The sequence below is a fragment of the Esox lucius genome, chromosome 25, assembly GCF_011004845.1.
Source record: "Esox lucius isolate fEsoLuc1 chromosome 25, fEsoLuc1.pri, whole genome shotgun sequence".
NCBI classification, from domain to species: domain Eukaryota; kingdom Metazoa; phylum Chordata; class Actinopteri; order Esociformes; family Esocidae; genus Esox; species Esox lucius.
The window spans coordinates 12,157,305-12,171,346 of NC_047593.1; the positions used below are offsets into that span (position 1 = coordinate 12,157,305).

Here is a 14,042-nt window from a genome sequence, read left to right on the forward strand (position 1 = left end):
AATCTCCACCGCGCAGCCCGTATACCTAGAAGATGGGACGGGTCAGACGTCGCGCGAAGGTCTTTCGTAGAACGACCTTAAACGATCCTTTATCAGTTCCGACGAGTTGCCGTTTACATTTTGACCGTGGAGCAGACGCGCTCCTCCGGCTGTCGGGTCACCTCAACCGTTCCAATTCCCAATCTCACGTCGGCGTGCCGTTTCGCGGCGGGTGAAATGAAAACCTCCCAGTTGAAACCGACGTGACGAATCGATCATGTCCACCTCCTCCATCACTGTCCGCTGTGTGTCCGCCCGCCTCGCGGGGGTTAAAACAGCGAGGTACTGCACGATAAGGTGCCATCTGCCAACGTAGGGCAGGAGGCCACCAAGGGGTCAATAAAGACCAAATCAACCCGCCACCTAAGTAGCTCCTTTCCCAGTGTTGGAGCCTTCGGCAACAGGCCATCTGTCCAACAGTAACAAACACTGGGTTTTACACATCGAGCACCCTCTAAACCATTACCTTAATAGCAGCTCTGTACGGCGCTAAAAACCCTTCATCTCCTTGGATCGACATGGATGTATAAACCGGAACTGCAGGGATGTACGTCCACTGGAAATGAGTGTATAGTAATGCTGAAATCACGTCAGTCTATAGTAGTCACCGCCCATTGCATATTGCTGCATGAATTGTGCATTCGGTTCTTATTGTGTTGTCTACCTCTGGCCGCTCCGATACAAAGAAGACTTCCGGGTCTGGTCACACGCAGGACATTCCCAGTCTGATTCCCTAGGCAGCGCACTGTTAGGGAGTCAAATGAAGGGGACCCGCGTTATGATTCCTGACGTATTCCGCTGTTAAGGAATGAGGAGCTATGTGGGACGCGTCTGGTGCGTTCCTCCATAGTAACCGTCAGCTTTGCGGTGAGTCACTGAATCACAGGAGATGCGTTTCCATTTATAGAATGGGAGTCAGTAGGGCAATCTGCAGGAAGAGACAGTAGCAGTGCATCCTGTTGGTGGGCTGGATACCTTCCTGTCCCTTGATGTTCTCGCTACTCCTCCGGCGAAGTCGTGAGTCATCAGACACATAGACGCACATTAGTACGCATATACAGGAAGGCACATCCCCACACTTCTTTAACCAGAACTAACCAGGATAACTAATCTCTTTAACCAAACCTAACCAGGATAACTCACCTCTTTAACCAGACCTAACCAGGATAACTCACCTCTTTAACCAGACCTAACCAGGATAACTCATCTCTTTAACCAGACCTAACCAGGATAACTCACCTCTTTAACCAGACCTAACCAGGATAACTCATCTCTTTAACCAGACATAACCAGGATAACTCACCTCTTTAACCAGACCTAACCAGGATAACTCATCTCTTTAACCAGACATAACCAGGATAACTCACCTCTTTAACCAGACCTAACCAGGATAACTCACCTCTTTAACCAGACCTAACCAGGATAACTCATCTCTTTAACCAGACCTAACCAGGATGACTCACCTCTTTAACCAGACCTAACCAGGATAACTCATCTCTTTAACCAGACCTAACCAGGATAACTCACCTCTTTAACCAGACCTAACCAGGATAACTCATCTCTTTAACCAGACCTAACCAGGATAACTCACCTCTTTAACCAGACCTAACCAGGATAACTAATCTCTTTAACCAGACCTAAACATTTTAACTCATCTCTTTATCCAGACCTAACCAGGATAACTAATCTCTTTAACCAGACCCAACCATTATAACTCATCTCTTTAACCAGACCTAACCATTAAAACTCACCTCTTTAATCCGTAACCCCCTCCCACAACCCATCTCATCTACCCCGCCAACCCCCCCAACCCTGCCAGCCCTCTCTATCCAGCGATTCCATTAAAGGCTCCCCTTGCCACATCCCTCAAGCCCCCTTTTCTCAACCGCTTGCTGTGTGGTGACACGGCACAAGGCGCTATCTGTCTGATTGGATTGGGTTGCCGGGGCGTTGGCCGTGAAAGCGTTAACAAAGTCACGTCGCGGCACCGTCAGAATGCCTCGCAGGCAGGGGAGTCCCGGGTGTGATGGATCGCTCCCTTGTCAGTTCAATTTGAGAAATGTATTGAGATGGCGTAGTGGTTGAGTGGTTGAGAGGTACATCGGTAGGAAAAGGAGAAGGGCGAGGGGCAGCTAGAAATGAACGGCGAGAGCAAGAGAGGGGACGTGCACGAATGGAGAGAAACCGAAAGAGGGATAGACGCAGAGGAAAGGTGGAGTGAAGCGGTGGAGGTAAAGGACGGGAAAAGAGGGAGAGACCGTGCCAAAGAGGGATAGTTTGAGAGAGACCAAGAGATGGAGGAATGGAAAGAGAGCTAGAGAGATCGATGAGAAAGGAGTGAGACTGTGACAGGTCAAACAAAAAGGGGTGAAATGTATAGAAAGCTAGGGGGAAGGGAAATGGACTGATAAAGAAAGGGTTGAGGGGATATGAATATTAAGATGAACTCAGCTGAGTGGAAAGGATGAGATGAGAAAGAATGAAAGGGAGAAAAGGCAGAGAGAATGAGAAGTTCTGCGTCTTCACTTCTATCGTGTTGCTCATTAGATATTTATAGCCATGTGAAGTCTTGGGGCGACGAGGACCAGTTCTGACCTGTTTAGGCAATAGGGTGCTGTTTGGCCTGTTAAGTGCACTCCTTTCAACCAGAGGACTATGCCTTTAATAAGGAAGAGGGTACCATTTGGGACGTGGACGTAAAAATAAACCGCAATCTTCAAACGCAGCCCATCACTACTTGCATGGCTCTGCCCACTCACACTATTGATTCAACAAGCTTTTCAAGCGTGCCAGGGAGAAATATGTACTGTTACATCGCCACAATACACAATGAGTCATTACAGGATGTTTTGAGGAACTAATGCAGAATTTATATAACATGACTTAAAACTGAAGAAAGAAAAATTTGCAATCTGATAGGCTTGTAATAGGGTTCAAAGTAGACTAATTACTCATTAAAGTAGTGATGTCAAAATGTCAATACTCAAACTACCAGCCCTGACCAAAATTAAAAACACAGTTTATCCTGCTTCAGATCTGTGACCAAAAATAACCACATACTTTAGTGATGGTTACCTTAAAACACAACTGTCAACAAGGTGGACTTACTAGTTAATATTAACTAGCTAATGGTTTATAGCTATGTCAGATGTTTTCTAGCAAAACATATTTAACTAGAGCAGCTGTAACTAATATTTTTGTTAAGCTGTCTGTTTTGTTTTCTTTAACTTTGTCACAGGTAAGGTCAGCATTTTCCTTGTTGCTAGCTACTGCTAGCTAACTAATGCAGACATACCATTCAAAACAACATTATGTCCTCAAACAGGACTAAATTCCATTCATGACAACATGTTTACAATGTGTCCTTTGAATATTAACAGTGAACACTTGTTCTGTCTCATATACATAATTACAGTGTTAGTTAGATTGCTAGAGATTTTGTGATGTGAGTCAAAACACCTAATAACAACACATGATTATTAATAAAATGAACTGAAACAATTCACCACAGATTCCTCCAGTGTCAGCTTCTTGTATTTGTTGGTGGCTAGTTGGCGTCACTATTTAAAATACTACAAACAATATTTTTGTTTTGGACTGTTAAGAACTGCATAACAGGGACTACAGCACAGAGATTCTATTCAATTTGCATTAGTGCTATGTTACAATCCAACAATAGTCCAGTGTAGATGGCAGCCATTTTGGTCAGGGAGATCACTACAAACCCATCTACTGTAACTGGAATGATTTCCAGTGGGGATGCATTTTCTTTTTTTACTTAGGTAAATGAAAGTAAGGCCTGCGATTTATCAGAATAGTTTTACTTTTACCAACAACTTAAATACTATTTTAGTTACTATAGATTAGCTAAATTGGGGTGCTTGCTTGTGTTGGTGTTTAATTGTACATTATATGGAACATTTCTGTTGCTTAAGTTTATAATATATGGAATATTTCTGTTGCTTAAGTTTATATTATTTGGAATATTTGTTTTGCTTAAGGTCTTGGCATCAGACAGAGTGTTGGGGGATGAGTTAAAATCTAAAGCTGCCTGCACTCTCGCCACCTAGAAATTCCTTTCAGACAGGAATCTCACAAATAAAATATTGACATCCATTTTTTAAGCACATTAACACATCAGTGCTTACTTAATAAACAGAGCTGAGCGGGACTATACGAGAAAACACGTACAGTCTCCCTCATTGGAGAACACATTTCGCGCTGTTTACAAGCAGATACGATTCTGACGAGAATATCTGCAATCATCAATTGCAGAACATCACGCTCTGACACTATTGGTAATTCACTATGTCATTTTGGATGGACTTGTGTGTAATGAGTATTCGCTGATGTGTTGAATGGATTACACAGTTCCCAGTGTGGATAGACTTTACTGAGAAACCGGGCAGCACTCAGCAGTATGTGGAGATCAACAGGGAGATACTGAAGGCCCTGGCAGACTGATATCTTTCCTCTCCTCAGCTCTTCAAGCAGTAGAACTAATGTGTTCTCTCTGCTGTCCTTCTTATCTGTCTCCCAGTATCTTCTCCATCTCCCTCTCCTTCACACTCTGCCTTCGTCCTATTGCCTTCATTCCTTCTGCACCTAATGCTGTCTCTGTCTCTCTCTCTCTTGCTCTCTCTCTCCTTCTGCTCTTTCTGTCTCTCTCTCTATTTGTCTCTGTCCCTCTCTCCCCCTGTCTCAGTCTCTCTCTCCCTCTTTCTCTCTCCCTCTGTCTCTGCTCTCTCTTCCTCTCCCTCTCCCTCTGCTCTCTCTTCTTCTCCCTCTGTCTCTGCTCTCTTTTTCTCTCCCTCTGTCTCTCTCGCTCCCTCTCTGGCTGCACTCTCCCTCCCTGTTCTCTTTCTCTCAGTCTCTATATCTCTGTTCCGTCTTTCTCTGCCTTTCTACCTGTCTCCATCTCTCTCACAGTCTCAGACTCTCTTTTTATCTCCTTTCTTCCTCCCCCACTCCTATCATCCTCTGCTCTCTCCCTTTATCCCTGACCTCTGTGTCTATATCTCTTTTCTGTCTCTATCTACCTGTTTCTCTCTATCTCTCTATCCTTTCCTTGTCTCATGTTCTACACCCCATCTCCCCTCTCTTCCTTCCCCTTTTATCCTCTTCTGCATAATGTCTCACTTCATCCTTCTTGTCTCTATATTGCTCCCTCTTTCTTTCTGTTTCTCTCACCTTAACTCTTCACCCTTCCAACCTGTGTTTCTCCTGTGCTTTCCCCTCTACCTTTCTCCTGCTGCCTCCCCCCTACCCTTCTCCTGCTGCCTCCCCTCTGTCTCTCTCCTCCTTCACACTCATTTTACTCAAGTGCCTTCTTTGTATCCCCTAACCACCATCCTTAACCCTGACCTCCACCTTCTGTTTTATTCTATCTCCTTTCCGTCTTTGTCATTTTGCCCTCTATTGCTACTTCTAAGCATTATTCTCAACGTTCCACATGTTCCTATGGACCAGAATAAATTGATTAAATTGACCTACTTTATTTCCTCTCTCCATTCCTCTCTTCTCTCTCCATTCCTCTGATATGTTTCTATCACTCACTTTATCCTTTCATGATTTCTCTTTATCATCTATCAGTATCTTTCCTATCTGCCCCCACTCTCGATCTTCTTTTAATTCCTATCTCCTCTCTCCCCTCTCCTCTCTCCCCTCTCCGCTTTCCCCTCTTTTCTCTCCCCTCTCCACTCTCCTGTCTCCTCTCTCATTCACCTCCTCCACCTGCCTTTTCATCTCTCACTTCACAGATTTTTTGTCTCTCCATGCTTCCATTAAGGAGAGGTTAAAGAAGTGTCTCAGCAGATAGAGGACGGTTGGTTTAAATCCCAGGTCTGAAACTGTCCGAAACGGTTCTGTCCAGCATAGAATCCGATAAGATCATCCGCAGTCGTGCATGTATGTTTGTCAGGTGGCTCACAAGCCACATTTATGTTGTTCCGCGAGTAAAACAGGCGCTAACGTCTTCTTCCTCCTCTGTGGCCTTTTGTCCAGATGACCCAGGAGCAGTACATCCTGGCGGCCCAGCCCAACCCCCTTGCCCAGCGGGTACATCCGGGCACACAGGCCTACCCAGTGGGCATCTACGGCTGGAGGAAGCGCTGCCTCTATTTCTTCATCCTGCTGCTCCTCGTCACGATGATCGTCAACCTGGCTCTCACCATCTGGATTCTCAAGGTCATGAACTTCACTGTGGTGAGTCAACCACGGTGCCCCCCCCCGAGCGCAGGGGGTGTAGGGCATGCTGGTGTGTTCCTAAACAGGTCGTGTGATGTCACGGTCATTGCCAAAACCACTTCAGGAGCTGTAATCGGCTACTTAATCGGCTACTTACCTCCCTGAGCCTTCGCTTCTACATGACACAATGTTAGTAAAGACTCAATAGACACCACAATCTGCTGACTGCTGACTTGACAGTTGTCCAGAAGACAATAATTGACGCCATAATCAGCGAGATTGAAAGAAAAAAGGCTTGAACATGTTTCACTTTATGTCTAATGAATCTAGAATAAATGAAGGTGTCACTTTTTGATTTGAATTACGGGGGGAGGGGGACTTTTCCCACAATATAAAAATGTTTGGAGATGCGCCTGTATGTAAGGGAAACATTTCAATGTGATGTTGAGACTACCCATTGTGGTTCAAGGCGCAGCTTAACAGCTATCCCCAGCTATGACAAGAATCCAGCTTTGAAAATGGACGTTGTCTGTAATGTCTGTGGAGTTCCCCAGGAGAGGTTTGAGAACCAAAGGCCTGTGGAACTCTCCCACAGGTGGGTAGATAGAGAGGATCCTGTAATTGTCTTTGCCTCCCAACTTACACCCTATTTATCCTACTCTGCTCTATTTTTGGCCAGAGCTGTATGGTAAAATTACACAGCTGTGTAGGAAATGTGATGGAAATTGGGACACAACCATAGCCTTTAATATTTTCCTCCAGTGCTTTTTCTCTGACTGATAAACAACCCTGCCATGAGAAATGGATCTATTTAGTTGTTTTTCATCATTTTTGGGTCTGATTTTGTCAATGTTTTCTGCAAATTGTCTTTTCGACTCAATTTGGCAATGGGTGGTCAGGGGGCTGCCTAGTCTGTAATATACCCAGCATGCCCTGGGGCCCCTGGGACTGCCCATGAAAGCTAATATATATGCAAATCAGATCTGATCAGGTGACCCGTCTGCCACTTCCTGTTTTTCTATCCCTTCTGTTTTCATAAATAGCTTCCTGCAGTAAAATTTGCCAGCCACTTTGTAATAACCCCAAATATGCCGGAAGGGATTACAGTTAAGTTTCTATCAAGTAAAAGGGGTGAAAATGAGTAAGTGAGGGAGAAAGACAGAGAGAAAGAGAGATAAAGTGTCATTTTTTTTGCATGGCCCCAGACATTCCCAGAGGCAGCTGCCATTTCTGGTCCCAAATCCAATTGTGTAGATGAATTTTCCGAGGCGTTATTCCCACAGCGCTGCCCAATATCCTCCTGATATTAGTAAAATCCCTCAAAGTGATAAATGTCAATGCGGGCTGAGTAATGGGCTTTGCTCTGTTTTGCTCCGTATGTACTAAGAGAGGCTCAGAGTGGCTTGAACGGTTTTGTGTGTGTGTATGTGTGTGTGTGTGTGAGTGAGAGAGAGAGAAAGAGCTTCAAGGGCAGTTAGGGAATTCAACTTTGCAGAAACAAAGCAAATAAAAACTATGATACTGTCTTTCATTTGTCATTACTTCAGTTACTCTGCTTCTCTTACTCGTTCATATATGTTCTCTGCCTCTCCTCTCCCACTCTGTCTCTCTCTACCTCTCTCTCTACCTCACTCTCTACCTCACTCTCTACCTATATCTCTACCTCACTCTCTACCTCTCTCTCTACCTCACTCTCTACCTTACTCTCTACCTCTTCTCTACCTCACTCTCTACCTATATCTCTACCTCACTCTCTACCTCACTCTCTACCTCACTCTCTACCTCACTCTCTACCTCACTCTCGACCTCTTTCTGCTTCCTTCCAGGTCAGCACACCTCTTCAACCCTTCTGTCTGCCCATCTCGTCCCCACCACCTCCACACTACCCCTCCTGTCTTCCTCTGTGTTCATCTTTCCTGTCCTTGTTACAGATCGCTCTGGGAGGAAGGTGGACACAAACAGGCCAGGGGTCCATATTGATGTTCTATTGGCTTGACCCAGCTGAAACCAGATAGTTGCTTAGTTACAACCAATAGATCAGTAGGGGAGAAATACAAAACACATAAAAGTCCCCCCACAAACAGGGACGGTGTGTGTGTGTGTGTGTGTGTCGGTGTGTATTGACTGCCACTGTGATGTGATCTTCCTTCATTCCATTCTGCTCATCTACTTCGTTGTATTTCCCCAGGGGTCGGATGTTAGAGCCAGGAAGGAACCCAGTGTGCATGTACGTGTGTGTGCTTGAGAGTGTGAAAGTGACGACCCCTGACGCCCAGAAGGCCCAGCCAGCCAGTGAACGGCCTTCTCCGAGTGTAAGTGAGCCTATGATGTCCCTAGAGAGAAAAAGACAACACTGGAGATCCTACCTGAAAGGTGCACTCAACCGTTATTAGCTGCGCTGGAAGTTGGAGTGCTTTTGTGTACTTGACTGTGTGTGTGTGTGTGTGTGTCCGTGTGTGTATATGAGCGAGTGTTTTCCTCCAGTCATTCTCCTGCAGCATTTTAGGGTTTCTCGTATTAATACTCCTGTGTTGGAAAATGTTATCACTCCTTCTTTTCTTTCACTCCCCCGTCCCATTCCTTTTCACATCAGAAGGCAGTGGTTGTCTGCACTGATCTGTCTGATAACTTGCAAGCATTCAATATAAAGCTGAAAAAGTAGTTTGGCAACTGTATGCTGTATTACATTCGGGGGGTGGGGGGGAGACCAATGTGATATTGCCGTCTCCCACAAAACACTATGATTTATTTTGACCAAAACCCCACAATGTTTGCCAAATTTAGGAGTACAGTGGTTGTAGTACCAATATTTATAAAATCAAAAATGTGCTAATATTTCATCTAACATCGCCAGCTAGCTTGGCTGAGCAAATCTCAGATACAAACAGAATGTTAACAGTGCCAATCGACACGCTCAGTGCTCATTACTCTAAAGTGGTTCTAGCCTAGGATAACTGCCTATGACGACGTGATTGTGTTAGCAAGAAGTTGCAAAGTACTGAGACAAATCACTGCCCGCTGTGATAGCCAAAGACAGGTAATTTCCCTTACTCTTAGATGCAGAACCACTTAATCTGTTGCCAAACTAGCTGAAGTTACTGTGCGGCCATTCAAGTTAGCTATAAACTGTTGCTAGCTTTTTTCTATACAGAAATTGTGGGGATTTTTATTTATTTTTTATATGTAGGGACATTGTTTGGGTAGACAGAAAAGCTATGGACATCATCTGAAGTGAGACAAGGTCCTGCATGGTGGTCATAATACCCACAGCACAAGCCATGTCATCAATGTCACCCAGACGGCGACGACACTGCATAACACGTTTTCCAACCATACGGACAAAGACCACGATCGTGAACCCAAGAGAGCCTGACGTTCTACATTTGGGGGGTCTTGTTCATGGCCTGTCGTTGTTGAACAGAATGACCAAGCTGCTTCTCATCGGAACGTGAAAGTTGCAGCTGTTATAACTAATGCTATAATACCCTGGCAGTCGCTCTACGAGGACACGTTGGCAGCGTACATTCAAACTCTATGGGAAAACCCGGTGGTTCTGAGTTTGACGTCACTCATCCAGATACATCAAAGCTGCCCAGACACGGTTTCAGTGGGGATTTCAGAACATGGCTTGGTGGCGCTCGGCCGCGCTTGGCCTCTCTGCACGGTAAATGCGACGGGCGTGCAAACATTCTTCAAAGCCACTCTTTGATCATGACATCACGCTGGTTAAGATCCCCTTGACGAGTCCGCTGAATTGGAAGATTTTTTTATTTTTTTTTGGCATGTCTGTGAGAGGTTTAACACGCTGGCATGACAGCTCAGAGCCAGAGTCTGTTTTGAACGGGTTATCCTTGGTTGACATGGGCTACTGTTAGCATTGATTTGAGTGGCTGGGCTTTATGTGGTGGGATGTGATTTGGAGACAATGTACCAGCAATGAAATCCAACTTTCAGTTCTATTCTCTTAGGACATTTTTGTTGTTCTCCTCTTTTTTTAAATTCTGTTCGGTTTTCTTCTCTACTCTGTTCTATTCTAGACTAATTTTAATTGTGGAAGTCAAAATCTGAATTATTACACCAAGTAAATCTGCACAATACGCTTGTAAATTAAATTCACTTCTACATGAGATGATGTTAGTAATGACTCAATAGACTAACACTGTGAGAAAAATAATGAGATCAAAAATATAATATTAAAGCTATTTGCAGACGACTGAGTACAACTAGTTCTGAGTTAATTATAGTGCTAATTGCCCATTTCGGGTTCTTATTAGTGATGATGAGGAGCCTGCGTGTTAGAATGATAGCTTCATGATTATTGAATTTCAATGTCACCTGTATCACAGAATTAATTCAATGAAACACATGGACAGAATAAAGTTTAGCTTAACATTTTTGTTCTTTCAGGTGGAGCAAAAAAAAATGTGCTCTGCTTGATGCTACGTGGTAGTAAATTGGGGAGGACAGACTTCAGTGAAGGGATTGCGAAGCCTGCGAGCCCTTAGGGGGAGTCACGAGGGATTCAATTTTCCACTTGTTCTGCTGTTGCCATGGGGAAGTTGTTATCAATTACCTGCCTTAATTTCCTACAGGATGGAGAGGTTTAATGTCACTTTGAATGGCTGTTTTTGGTGATGAAACATATACTGTTTCTATTGCTTTGATACAGTCAGATTTATTTTGCTTGAAATTACCCAATATCTTATGACGCGCCAGGGCAGCTTTATCTCACCCCATGACAACTGAGATTGGACTTCACTGAACAGACACTGCTCTCAGAGCTACCCTCCAAGGACCCAGGCCCGGATGATGTCTGGAGACTGCGATCCCTCCGCCGGCCATCATGGTCATCCCTCCATCGCGCATCCTTTCTAAGCTAACCAACCTCATCCTCCGCTTCCACACAGACTATTTCACTCTCTGTCGGATCGTACCACCTTGGGACGACGCCGTGCTGTTCTACCGTTTAGACCAGAGGAAACAGGCCGACAAGCCGAGCGCCGAGCCGCTGCTCAGACTCGGATGGAGGGGTTGATGATAGATTAAAGACACCGGGGACGCCGTGTTTGGCTGTGGGGACGGTGAGAGACGATGGATGGGGGGAGGGACGGAGGAATGAGAATGGGAGGTAGAGAGACGGTGAGCCAGATGTTTGACAATATGGCCAGTTATCCTCCACGGGTTTGAGAGACGGAGGCGGAATGTTACTGGTGGATCCTGCAGAAAGGAAAGACAGAGTCTGCTGTGGTTGTGTGTGGTTGTGTGTGTTTGTGTTTGACCATGGAATATGTTTCGGAGGAGGTTTCTCATCTGTAGTTGTCAGTACATCCAAAGTGTTTGTCAAGGTATTTTAAGGGGGTGAAGGGGCAGCACTGTACCTTGCTCTTCTCAAACCTGTATGCTCATTTCTAGTCATAATTAGAAATGAGCACCATTACTAAATAATGTACAATAATAACCAGTCTACCATTCTAAGGCATAAATGTGTGTTTTAAGGCTTTGGCCTTTGCACCTTTGGAGCCCCTCATACATTTGGGATGAATTATGGTTTATCTCGTATGGTTTGATTTGGGATGAATTATGGTTTATCTCGTATGGTAATGTTTAGTAATTTAACTCATTTATTTTATTCCTTGGTAGTATCATCTGGTAGTACCATCTGGTAGTATCATCCGGTTGTATCATCCGGTAGTATTATCTGGTAGTATCATCTGTTGTTCACCAGATGATTGATGGCAGACCCATAAAGACCCTGGTTGAATGAATCTCTGGCATAAATATTTGGATGGCAGAAAACTCTTATTTTAAAGTCTGCCCTGGTTTGCCTGTTAGTTTCGGAGTTGGTTGCTCTATTGATTTTTAAACTACTTCTGCAGCCTTGCAACTGAATGCATGTCTGCTATGCTTTTAAGATACATGCCTGGTTGGTCCCTTAGATCATCTAGCACTTAGTCATTCTAAAGGTCAGACCCAAAACTTTTGATGATGTTGCCATCAGCCAATATGATTCTGGCTTCTGAGAATTGAGACATTTTGAAGACAGATTTTAAAAGGACACCTTTGTAGCTGTACGTTTAGACATACAACTAAAGCATTCTTCTCATGGTGTCATTTGTCATTTTGTGTAAAGATTTCAGTTTGCTTAATTTTTATATTTCTCAACATTTGTTTATCTTCGTAGAAGCCCTATGAGAAAGATCCTGTGTAAGAAATGTGCTCTAGTGTGAATGTGTTTGGGGGGTTTAATCTGTATGTCCCATTGTTTTGTTGTCTGACTGAAGGCCTACTCTTGATAAGAGGATTGATACAAATCAAAACATTATAATTAATACCACTTTTCATGAAATACTATCAAGGTATTTATCCTTTAAGGCAAACCTCATGTCCAATATACATTCACCTAAATGATTACTAGGAACACCATACTAATACTGTGTTTGACCCCCTTTCGCCTTCAGAACTGCCTTAATTCTACGTGGCATTGATTCAACAAGGTGCTGAAAGCATTCTTTAGAAATGTTGGCCCATATTGATAGGATAGCATCTTGCAGTTGATGGAGATTTGTGGGATGCACATCCAGGGCACGAAGCTCCCGTTCCACCACATCCCAAAGATGCTCTATTGGGTTGAGATCTGGTGACTGTGGGGGCCATTTCAGTACAGTGAACTCATTGTCATGTTCAAGAAGCCAATTTGAAATGATTCGAGCTTTGTGACATGGTGCATTATCCTGCTGGAAGTAACCATCAGAGGATGGGTACATGGTGGTCATAAAGGGATGGACATGGTCAGAAACAATGCTCAGGTAGGCCGTGGCATTTAAACAATGCCCAATTGTCACTAAGGGGCCTAAAGTGTGCCAATAAAACATCCCCCACACCATTACACCACCACCAGCCTGCACAGTGGTAACAAGGAATGATGGATCCATGTTCTCATTCTGTTTATGCCAAATTCTGACTTATCAGACCAGGCAACATTCTTCCAGTCTTCAACTGTCCAATTTTGGTGAGCTCGTGCAAATTGTAGCCTCTTTTTCCTATTTGTAGTGGAGATGAGTGGTACCCGGTGGGGTCTTCTGCTGTTGTAGCCCATCCATGTTGTGGCTTCACAAATGCTTTGCTGCATACCTCGGTTTTAACGAGTGGTTATTTTAGTCAAAGTTGCTCTTCTATAAGCTTGAATCAGTTGGCCCATTCTCCTCTGACCTCTAGCATCAACAAGGCATTTTCGCTGGATGTTTTTCCCTTTTCACACCATTCTTTGTAAACCCTAGAAATGGTTGTGCGTGAAAATCCCAGTAACTGAGCAGATTGTGAAATACTCAGACCGGCCCGTCTGGCACAACAACCATGCCACGCTCAAAATTGCTTAAATCACCTTTCTTTCCCATTCTGACATTCAGTTTGGAGTTCAGGCGATTGTCATTACCAGGCCCACACCTAAATGCATTGAAGCAACTGCCATGTGATTGGTTGATTAGATAATTGCATTGATGAGAAATTGAACAGGTGTTCCGAATAATCCTTTAGGTTAGTGTACAATTTCAATGTTTTTGGTAATTTAACCTCATTCCCAGACATTGCTTCCCAAATGCCTGGAAGGTACGGTGGAATTATGCATCAAACCTGGCCTTCATTAGCCAATAAGTTGACATGAGAAATTAAGCTATTTAGTCCAACCAATCCTCTTCCGCAACACATTCCCCCACATGTCATGTGCCCCTAATCACCACCCAATCACTTGTGGAATTTCACATTACTGCCTTGACTGAGAGCAAGGCAGCTACTGTTTCTTTAAGCTCATTCATTGTCAA

General features: G+C 44.2%; 1 protein-coding gene across 1 annotated transcript in view; it reads left to right on the forward strand.

The window, feature by feature from the left end:
* The window catches only part of LOC105021021 (zeta-sarcoglycan), a 197,856-nt gene that overhangs the window by 110,931 nt on the left and 72,883 nt on the right, over positions 1–14,042 (forward strand). Inside the window, exon 2 of the mRNA XM_010888450.5 lies at positions 6,043–6,243. Within this exon, the coding sequence (XP_010886752.1) occupies positions 6,043–6,243 (201 nt within the window). The remainder of the gene's footprint in view (positions 1–6,042; positions 6,244–14,042) is intronic.